The sequence below is a fragment of the Apis cerana genome, linkage group LG6 (genome assembly GCF_029169275.1).
Source record: "Apis cerana isolate GH-2021 linkage group LG6, AcerK_1.0, whole genome shotgun sequence".
NCBI lineage: Eukaryota > Metazoa > Arthropoda > Insecta > Hymenoptera > Apidae > Apis > Apis cerana.
This window is the reverse complement of record NC_083857.1, coordinates 5,054,518-5,066,651: the sequence shown is the minus strand read 5'-3', so window position 1 is coordinate 5,066,651 and position 12,134 is coordinate 5,054,518. Positions and strand designations below refer to the sequence as shown.

Below are 12,134 nucleotides of genomic sequence, written 5' to 3'. Positions count from 1 at the left end.
TTTATTTTATTTATATACTTTTCTTATAATATCTTGTAAATTTTCCAAATGTTTCTCCAATAGAATACCATTATATTTTATATTTTATAATGGTTAATGTATTTGATTATAATTAATAAATCGTAGAAATAGTTTAAAAATATTCTATTTCGTATGATTTCATATCGTTTTTAAAAAAGTATAAAATAAAACATGTTTTCGTTTATTATGTATTTTTCTAACATTCTATAATTTTATATAAATTTAAAATGACTAATGAATTAGTTACGTTTGCAAATTGAATAAGTTGTTTTAATCATGTAACTCTTGCCTATGAATTAATGAATTCCCGGTGACTGTTCATAAATCAGATATTCATTTATTAGAAATTATAAACGAAAATTATGTTCATAAAAAGAAATGTGTAAAATATAAAATGAATATTAGATGATAAGAGAAATTTTTACGCGTTTAAAAAAATAATTGGAGATTTTTAAATTTGGAAAAATTTTGAGTCATAATCACAACTTAAAATAAAAATTCCCACTCGAAAAAATTTGTAAAGAAAAATAAGAACTATTTACTAACTTATTCTGTAACCATTTCGCAAAGCAATATTTCATTTTCTGAAAAAATAATTTTTTTCTGTATTCTCTTTTATCCTTACACACATTTGCTCGTGTTTCAGCTGCGGTTTAATTCAATTGAATCCACCTTGAAGCACGAAAGAAGGTTTAGAATGCGTGTAAAAAGAATAAAGGGTGGCCGGTATTAAGGCAGCTTCATATTCTCTCTACAATGTTACTTAATCGTAAAACACGATTTACCATTACCAAGTTAGTTTGTAAACAAAATTGTTACACGATATTTGCATAGAAACATGGATTCTCCACATAAACTTTCTACAACGCAGTTTAAATTCTCGTCAAACTTTCTACAGTTTGCTCTGCGAGCTATTCTAAACCGACGAGGTCAAATCGACATCGATTACTATGACACATCGATTTAATAGATAATGAAAACTGTCATTCCTTAGATGAATCATGTCGATATTGTTATGATCGAATCATATCTAGCCTGCCAAATATTTTTCCATTCCTCTTTTGTTCCTCGTGCGATACAAACTTTTTTTTTGAATACAATATATTCTATGATCAAAAGAATTTGTTTTTTTTCTTTTTAATATTTATTGGTGTTATTCTTCAATCGAGAATATAAATATTCTGTCTTTTTCCAATATTAACTGCATTTTTTTTGAGAACTATTTATTAAGTAATTTAATTTTTAAATATTGATACTTCCTGTTTGTTCCAATCCACTGTCTTTATAACTTTGAATTCATGTATTCAGTTTTATCATTATTTATGCAAATGAGAATATCCTTCGTGTTTAGTACAAAAAACCTGTTTATATGAAACAGATAATATCTTTAAAATTCATATATGTAAATAAAAAATCTATTAAGAAATAAAAATTAATTTATGCAGTACAAGATTAAATTTCATCACACTATATGAAATAATAATATTGATATGAAATATTAAAGCAAATTACGAAAAGAATGTATGATGTTCCTGTTATAACGAAATTTCTTAAAAATTCACTCATTGACATACAAAGAAACAATATTCTACAATATTAAAAAAGAAAAATGAAAAATAATCTTGGCAAAGATGAAATGCAAAGATTTATAATAATGAAGAAAAATTTTTTTAGATTCGTGATAATAAAAATGAAAGAAAAGACAAAAAAAAAGTTATCAAAATAACTAAAAATAAATTTCCTCTTTTCTTTCTTCTATTTTTGTCGCACAGCATAATAAATCTAAAATAGATAATGATATTCGTGCAAAGCATGAATTCAAATGAGCATATATGAATGTAGTTTTTTTTTTTAATTAATGCAATCTTCGAAAGATTCCAGGAATATTCAACGAAATATTCTCAAATTCTTTGATTAATTCCTATGAAGCTTCATCAATTGGATCGACTATAAAGCTGCGATGCGTATGAAATTAATAAAAACCGCATGGAATTTCACACTGATCGAGATTCATGCGATTGCTGAACAAGAGAAACGTTTCACGCCATTATTAAATAAAGTGGAATGAAACAAAGAGACTCAAAAATCGATAAATGATCTGTTGTCGATATATCCTGTGTGTCATTTCAAAACTTTAAATTTTTGAGTTTTTTAATCTTGACGTTTAATTTAATTAAAAGATTTTTTATTATTATTATTTTTTTTTAATAATGCAAGCATAAAATTAAATTTGAATTATGAATATATTATACACTAAATTTGTCAATGTGAATTCTTTTTTATAAAAATTAAATATATATAATATATTATAACCAATTTTGTAATTTATTCATTTTTATTATACTCGTTATCCGTGTGAATATATAAATTTTTAATGTTGAATTACGTAAAAACGTAATTACGTAAAAAAACATCGCTAAATTTCTAAAATTAAATCTTTTCTCATGAAAGAAAAACATCCCAGTTGAGTTGATACAATTTTTCAACATAACTAACAAAGTAAAATCTAATTATTATTACAAGCTAGAATTATTTTCATAATGGATAAAACAGAAATGTAATAATACAATTATCTAATAAAATGTAATTAATAATCAACAAATATCATTTATCGAACTATACTAATTAAATTAATCTAAAACCAAAAGTTACTATACAAACCTGACACGTAATAAATTTCAGCTTGAAGCTTAATTATTTCACTATAAAAAAAAAAAAAAATTATCAGTGAAACAAAACTGTTTTATTCTATCTCCCTTTATCTAACACAAAACTTCTAATTCCTTATAAGTAATGGATGACCAACTTTTCAGCTTCCTTTGGCCTTTAAAATCGACCCTTCGAATCTGTCTCATCAACATCTTATATAATTGAAACATACTGAAGCTATACTCGTATAAATCTTCATGATTAGTACAAACGAAGAAGTCCAAAGTCTATGTAGAACCTATAACATATTCTCCAGCAGGCATCAACCTAATAACGAACGTGACACACATTCGACAATATATCGCGGTATGATCGAACATCGTTAAGAAATTAAGTGCTTTATAATTAACACTGACCTCGTTGCTCCTAATCCGGGTCACCTTCACGTTGTCCGTGAAAATTGGCTCGGTCCACGTAATCGCTGTCCCATTTCTCCCCGTGACCTCTATGTCGTTCGGACAGTCTTTAACTTTTGGCGCCTCACCTCCTGAAACGCGATAAAATCCAATCAGAAGACCTTTCCTCCGCTTAGGAGCGGACGACTCGTTTCGAATAGAGAATAAAGGATTATAAAGGATATAAGCGACGTGTCTCCTTGAATACGTTCAAATTCAACCCTCCCTTCTATCTTTTACGATTATAGCGGATGTACATAGAGAGAGTTCGAAATTTCATTCAAAATTGAGGGTATAATTTGATAAAATAATTTTGCACGTTAGAATCTATAGAAGTTTCTTTTTTTTTTTCATAAATGATTTCAATGCATATGTACAGAAATATGCATTTGTATCGATAACGTCGCGCCATCTGGCAGCACATTCTACAATTTTAAAATTGTATATATCAATCCTTGCCTGCAAAAATCACGTATATTAAAATCCAACTCAACCACAACATCCAATATTAATCCCTACATTATTATTCCACATGTTGATTACTTAATTAATAATAGGGAAGGGATCGTTAGGAATAGCAAGTTGAAATCATCGTGTGTTTTGAAATTCTCGTCTTCTCTTTACCCACGCTAAATAAACGATTTCAACGCAACGCATTTCCCTTCGTAAATCATGGAGCATTAAAAACGTCAAGGGGGAAGAAACTTCATCAGATTACGTTTAATTAGTTCCGGTAAATTAGGTCTCGAGAGCGATGTGGATCATCGCGAATCCATTTATTCGGACATCGGGCAATGAAAAACCCACGTTACATCCTATTTTGAGGATAGTTGGCAAGTTTCGTTGAATTACGATGGAAACCTCGATATTTGAACAGGGTGGAAAATGTATGGACGTCAAGGTTTGCGTTAAAATTAACGAGATAGCCAATAGATCGTATGAAACTTGAAATCTAGAATTCTGTTTTCCCTAGAATGTGTTCATTTGCGCGGGAATCATTTTATCATCCATACTCAGGTATTTAAGTATTTTTCTTTCTCTCTCTCCTTTTTTTTAAATTTTCAAATTTGGATCATTACTATTTGATATATTTATTTATTAATTCATACTCCAAATTCTGACAAAGTAATTTTCTTCGTGCAACAGCTTCTCATCCCCTTTTCTAAAATTTCTTAATATTTCTAATCAAAAATTTTTACTGAACCAAAACATATATAAATGAAAAATTAGATATCCATAACTCATTCTTGGAATTACCTTCTGTCCATCCATTATATCACACATCCTAAAGGCATAATACGCAAAAATGAAATAATTCTAGTACGTTACGCGACATTCGTGCGTATAATGGTATGCGAAATATTTCGCAAATTATATTTTACGTTCAATTTACGCCAAACCGGAATAAACTGTTGCGCGGTGAGAGGAAACAAGCACAGTTTGCGGAAAGATCACTTGTAATATTAACGCGTTTAATTACTTTAGAAAGCGAATCGTTAATGTTGCATGAATTATAGCAATTCACGTTGTCATCCGCTGAATTAATCTTGCGTTATACGCGATGGATAATATGACGATTGGACGCGAATTAGATGTGTGTAGTTATCGAGAGATTTAATCGATTCGGATATTGGCGAATAAAAGAGCTTATTAACGCTTAAGTATGATATGCTTGATCAATGACTTTTACAAAATATTCCGACAAAGAATTCTGATAGTAGCATTACGATAATGTAATGAAAAATATGGAAAATAAGATATCAATCTCTTTTTATACCAATACGTACCAATACATACGTTTTAAGGAATAAGACACGGATTAAAGAAATTAGAAAAAGTTATGAGAGAGAAAGATTACCTGTTAAGCAAATTATCATTTTGTATCATTGTTATTTCATTAATGGATTGTTATTATTTTCAGGAATATTAATAAGAAATGTAAAAAACATTAGAAATCCTAATTCCATCTAAATGGAAATCTAAAGAGATGGTTTCTCAAATCCAATTACTCTCGAGAAAACTTCTTTTTAAAATTTCACGATACTTGAATTCCTTCGAAAATGAACAATTTTTTCATTTTTCCTTTTTTTTCTTATCCATGTATAATTATGAAGTTGGACAGTATTATAAAATATGCGCGCTTTCATTAAAAGCTGGAAAATCTAATCCTTGTGATATAAAACACATGCAGTAAAATATATTCGTTGCATGTCTTCCACGTAACTATGGATTTTTGCATTTATGGCAACTTCATTCCGGGTTAGATAGACTATTATATTTCATTCTTTTTTATTTACCTTCTCTTTTCGAGATAAGAAAAGAATAACGGTTTGCTTGCGTGATCATCGTTATACAGTAAATCGTTTTTTTTTTTTTTTTTTTTATTATTCCACGTATGATGCTTTTCATATAGATATAGCGAAGAAATTTGAATATTAAGATTAAAGAAACGAATAACTTTTTGGAACGTTTCACAAAAGAGATGATGGCTATAATTTTTTTAATCTGTGAATAACTGAGAAATAAATGAAAAATAGATAAGCAATTATCGTTTCTGTAATTGGATTCTTTTTTCATCTGCAACTGATCGATTGACAAATAAAACGTGAAAAAATGATTATTATCTCTTCAATTCTTTTTTCATTCGCAGTTAATTAACAATTAAAAAAGAAAAATGTCTGCAATGATTGAGAAAATTGATCGTATGTATTCATATTTTAAACGAAATTATTTTTATAGAGAAAAATATGTTATATGAAGTATTTTTTATTGAAATAAACATTAGAAAATAATCTCCGAAAATCAAGAAATATTATCTTTATTTAATAATAAATTTAGTTTGTTTAATAAAAACAAAAGTAGCTTGATATACGATCAATTGTTCGAATTAATCACTGTTCTAAAAATTTTATTTTATTTCAATCGATAATTAAAAATGAAGAAGTAATTATTGTTTCGACAACTTTAACATTTCAAATGGTAAATATTACAATAAATTCATAATTAAATAAGTTTTTAAAGATTAATCAAATCCATTTATCGAATATTTACACGTAATGCATAATTTACACACGACATCGTGGCAATAATTTCAATTCAATCAAATTAATTTGTTTCAATAAAAACAAGCACAATACGAACGTTAGTCTATATTGAGAAAGCAATTAAACGATCACGTTCCACGTCTTGTTTGCCTCGAAATGATATTAATTTCCAGTTAATAAGACAAAATACGATTACGTCCGCTCGCATGCATTAAATTAAATTTGAAGCTCGTTAACGTCGACGTGAAAAACAAAAAAATGATCTTTTGCGTACGATTTTGCATAGATTTTTTAAACATCTTTCACATCATTGTGAGTAATGTAGATTAAGCGGCAATTTAATTCCGTTTCTCCCTTTAAACCCAGTCAATTCCATTTTTAATTACCAACGTTGCGAAGTATGCCGTTTTAACGCAAAAACATTTTTATTTCAACGAAGGAAAAATGGAAAGAAGGGAAAAAGTTAAATGAAGGGTGGAATTACAGCTGGTACGGATAGAGAGCAAACGAGAGAGTTTTGTCGACGCGAAATGTTTGAAAATTATTAATCGTGTAATTCGACGACTCGGTTTTATTAATTACACTTCGCTAATTAAAAACGCGACGATGATGATAAACGATGCTGGCATAATTTTGATTGAAATACTACGTATCATTCTAAATTTATTCAGAACTGATTGAAAAGAGTTTGGGGAGAGAAGGATAGAATAATAGTTATCAAATATTGTGTTCGATAGAAAAACTTGTTTCCAAATATTTTTTAGCATGGATAATTTTGAGATGAATAAAACGAAATCTCAATATATCTTCATTATTAAGTAATAAATAAACAATACGAATTAAAAAATTAAAAAGGTAATTTTAAGTAAATTCTATGAAATTAATCAACCTCGCAGAACATAAAAATCTCTTTCTTCTAAGTTTTTCATAACCTTTCACTTCATCGTCATCATCGTCATCGTTCAAACTCTTATAAATCGTTCCTCGTCAAAAAGATAAAAAGAAAAGAAACTCTACGTATAGCGTTAAAGACGAAAAATACTTACCAAAATAGAATCAAAAGAAGCTCAACGCATATACACCTATCGAAACACCGATCCATCTATTCCTCCTACACGCGAATCACTCAAACACTTGCCCCCTCATTCAAACCGCCCTCCTAATTATTCCAATCAACATAGTTCGCTCGACAGCATCCCAATTTGTTGCCCCATTTCTCCTATCCATTCACGCGGAAAACGTTACCTGAAACGTCTACATATCTGCTCGATATTCATTAATCCGAAAAGCCCGCGATCCAAGGGAAAAACAACGTTGTAAGGGAGCACACTCTCGCTAGGGGATTCAACGGTTTCTAGGAAGAATCAGTGGAGCGTTCACTCGGAGGGGGATTCATCGAATAATCTAATTCCTGGGCCAACGATCCCTAGATTATACACCATTGCGGCGAACCCTATCCCGGAAACGCATTTAATTAAACCGTCTGAGATTTCGTCCAGACTTAAGCAAGAAGAAGAAACGTTCCTTCTTTGAGTTTTCATGGGATGGCTGCTCGAAACTTGGAGGAATAATGTTCCATGTTCGAGGAAATGAGACGGTAAACGATATTTCCTTTTAAAATTGTCCCATATTTTTAGAGCCACTGTCTACATGTAACACACTTTTCTCATACTTGTTAACCTGTTTGATGGTGTTATGTAATGTAAACTATAATGTTATTTCTAATCTATATTATATTGACATGCTAATCAGCCTTTTGTCAAATGCGATACGACAAGCAATTTTATATTTTTATAATATACGATTATTGAATTAATATAAATTATCTGGAAATATCTGGCGAAATATACGATCAGAGTTGAGTTCAAAAATTGATTAAAATTTTATCATTTTAATTGCGATAATCCTTCGAATAATAAATTATCCGAAGATAATAACTCATCATTGAAACAACTTAATTTTTAACTCGTTGAACACGGACTGTAGTTTTCATTGTTCCACGCCATTGGTAAGTCGAGACAATCGAATGCCGCGCTTTAAGGGTCATTTTAATGAAAGAACGTACCGCATTCCCGCGCATCTTAGAGTCTAACTTTCGTTGGATGATCGTGTTAATGGCAACCGCCACTGGAAGCTTTTTAAGCGACACGCTCGACGCGAAAACACGTAATGACGCATTAAGTCGGGAGAAAATGCGGGGTGAATGGGCTCACGGCTATTCCAGTAATAGGTTTTCAGTCAGGAACACGCGAAACCTTCTTCCACTTCTAAAGTAGAGGTCTGACGTCGACCCACATCTCGGATCGTCGTTTCGGAATTTTTCCTTGACGGGGTGAGTTTCTTCGTTCAATTTAAAGGATTTCGTTTTGCTGTGGTGTGGAAATAGAAGGGGGAGGTGAAGGAAGGGTTAATTAAAAGGGGAATGGAAAAAGAGGAAGGGAAGGTTTTTGAATGTTTTGAAAATGAATCGAAGGAAATGAGGTTTCTTCGATTTAAGGGATTTAATCGAAGTATGATTTAAAGCGATAATGTATCGAGTATCTCAAAATGTAAGATCAATGAAATTTAAATATGGAGATGATGAAATGAATACAAATTATTATCTACGATAAATAACCAAATTATACGGGGATTTCCTGTTTTAATTAAAAATAGTTTTTAAAGAATATTTTCGTATTATTAAATATCAATCGTTCTCGAATAACGTATGGAAAGGATGCTTTCTATTATTCTTCAAGATGATTTTTCATGCGATATCCATCTCGATTAATTAAATATGTATAATAAGTTATTTATAAATCTACTCTACTTGATAATAAAAATTAACCAATACTATCGATGATAATATCAAAAAGAAAGGATTATCATTTGGACAGAAACAGAAACAGAATGTCGTTCGAAAGAAGATTAATACATCATTATACGCACCCTCGACAACCCCTTAAACCCAGGAAAATTAATCGTTCCCCGTTCTATCGACCAGGATAAGATCCACTCCCATTGATTAATAGAATTTTTTTTAATATTACCAATTATCATTGCCGAGTTTAAATTTCACGCAAAGATTTCATGCACACGCCATCAATTAATCACCTTTGACAATGATGCGCAACACGCAGCTAGCTTGCTTCTTCGATACCGGGTGTCTCGCGAAGAACGTGATCTCATGCACACCCGGGGTTAGATTAGCCTCCAGCCTGGTCCCCCAGGAGGGTTTCGATCGAACGTACCGGAACCAATCGAGATCTGTCGAGGGTTGATCGAACGTCACGAAGGCCTCGTCTCTCCCTGGTGGCAATTCCGCGATCACATCTTTCGGGCACTCTAAACGAGGCTTGCTGTACCCTGAAACGAAAGGTAAGAGATAGAAATCGTTAAAAAAGTGATACCATCGTTAGTTGATAAAAGAGAAGTCAAGATATAGATCAACCATGAATTTGAACTACGTGTGACAGTGAGATTGAATTATTCTTAATATTTTTGAATTATTTCCAGAGGTTTATATTCGTGGGATGGATGGAGTTTTGGAAGATCGAGTCAAGTTGTAAACTATTTATGTTAGAAGAAGTGAGATAGATTGTACAAGAAATGGGAAAGTAAATATGTATGTACTTATATATTAAAATAATATTAATAATAGTGATGTTATTTGACAATGAGTTTCACTTTTAATTTTAATTATTTAATATCGTGCTGATAATATTCTTACAAGATAAAATTTAAAGTAAATAAAATTAGATCCTTATTATTAATTCATTATTTTATACGTATTTCTTCTATTTCTTCTTAAAATGAAATATAAATTTTTCTACTTTAAATCAACAAATTTCCCGTGTTTAATTAGAATCAGAATGGTGGAAAGACGTAGTCTGCGATAATGCTATGCAAACACTAAATATATATGGAGACTCAAATGTTTGATCATATCAACATGTTTGATTATTCAAGCTGGTAGTACAGTATTGTTAATTATTAAGCTAACTCTGCGTTTCACGAAAAAGTAGATTAGAAAGCCTAATTTCAGAAATTTTCCTAAATATTCCTAAATTCAACAGCTATCATTTAAATTTAAATAAACATTTGCTTCCGTGTACAAATCAATTTTAATTAATTACACGGGATAAATTTTTAAATTTAAAATAAAAAAAAATAAAAAAAAAAAAGAAATAAATTTTGTTACTTACTGACACACTCGCCGTGTTTTGGACCGTCCCACGAACCATCCGATCTACAAGTCAATTCGTATTCTCCGTGAAGTTGATACCCGTGGGGACACTTCAAGAAACATTTGGTACCTGGTCGATTGGCCACTCTTCGTCTACCTCTCCATGGCTTTGGAGTAGCTAAACGTGAACACATTAAATATCCTCGACCCTCCGGATTCAACGGTGGGCAGGATACATTATTTATATCTGGAAAAGAAAAATCGAAGTCTGTCCTAAGGCTGTGTTATTAGAAAACGAACATTTTCTTAAAACGTGAGCTTATATATCTTTAACCCTCCTTTATCTTCTGTGACAAATCGAGACATAAGAAAAAAATATCGCTCTGTACGTCAAATATATTGGCTTTTTAAGTGAATTTCGCGAATCTTATTTTCTATAAAATATAAAAATTCTTCAAGTTATATTATTTTTACATAGAAAGAAATCATTTGATGAAAATAAAAAAGAAACCTATAAACACCACATTTATATTCGTCAAACATTCGATTCCTATTCTTAGAACACCGATCATCGATACGAATCTGTGAATCTCTTTAATCCATTTACAATTAGCCAGACTTTCCCTGCCACGAATTTACCCCGAAATCAAGGCAATTTCTGTCACCGTTAATATCCAGTCTAGCAAGGACGTAACCGAGATGTCGATCTCGCGACATCGCCCAAGCGTTGCCTGCTCCTATTATTCCCCATGTCTAGTACCCTAATATACGAATTATGCATGTTAATGACGATCGTGGTGGGGCTGCTACATTTGCAAGAATCAGATCCGTGACGGTTCTGCACGGAGCGAGCTAGTATCGACGATTATCCCAATGGATTTTCGAGTGTAAATCACTTGAAAATCTTGCGGATCTGCAATATCTGCTACACCTCGGTTTCAATCGTCAATTCCGATATCGATTAAGAAGCAATCTCGTGTTCGCACAACATTTGCAATTTTCTCCTCGGTTTATTTGCATTATCGAATTCCGGATGTTGCGAAGAGGATTTGTTTTCGTTATTTTTTTTTCTATTTAAGAATTTTGTTTATAATTTTGGAAAATTATTAAATGAACGTTCTTTATTCAACTTTAATCTAAATTTTGGTATCAATTTTCAAGATTCTGAGAGAAGTGAGTATATCGTTCCTCTAATCTTTCTAACATTTTCATTATGATAATATAGATCGAACAGTTATATATTATACATTCTACGTTTCGAATAACAGAACTGTCATATATGAAATAGAAATAAATTTGAGGCGTATCAATATGTGGTTATTAAATCTAGGTATAAGTAAGTATGGTTAATTCTGGTATTTGGAATCTGCTTTCGGACTAAGGACTAAGTCAACGTTAATGCTTTTAGACCGCTTCATAGATGACGAGTAAAGCCCTCGTTAGCAACAGAAGGATTAAGACAGTGCAACGATTTGCTTGGTATCTGTATATAACGCGTACTCTAAACAAATAATCCTACGATATGAATCATTCCACTGAAAGTCAATTTGATTTTTAAATGCGAATAAAATTGAAAAAATTGTTGGAAATATAATTATTCAAAAAATTATCAGTAAAGAAAAGTATTTCTTATTAGTCTATTAGTCTATTAAAGGATAAATGACATTAGAATTTTTACACAAGATTTAATAATCACAATTTAATTTTAATATAAATTCCTTTTTATTTTAAATATTGATTTAAACAACCACGATGTATTGTAATTGTTATAAAATTTTTTCATCTTCCCATCCATTTATA

The 12,134-nt window shown here is 30.8% G+C and overlaps 1 protein-coding gene across 4 annotated transcripts in view; it reads right to left on the bottom strand.

The window, feature by feature from the left end:
• Positions 1 to 12,134, bottom strand: part of LOC107998283 (uncharacterized) — a 65,507-nt gene that overhangs the window by 1,492 nt on the left and 51,881 nt on the right. For 3 of the 4 annotated variants that reach the window (XM_062076065.1, XM_062076064.1, XM_062076063.1), the window contains 3 exons: positions 10,354 to 10,581; positions 9,263 to 9,514; positions 3,087 to 3,217 (listed from right to left, as the gene is read on the bottom strand). In XM_062076065.1, coding sequence (XP_061932049.1) covers positions 3,087 to 3,217; positions 9,263 to 9,514; positions 10,354 to 10,581 — 611 coding nt within the window. The remainder of the gene's footprint in view (positions 1 to 3,086; positions 3,218 to 9,262; positions 9,515 to 10,353; positions 10,582 to 12,134) is intronic. The other variant, XR_009830022.1, reaches the window with a different exon arrangement.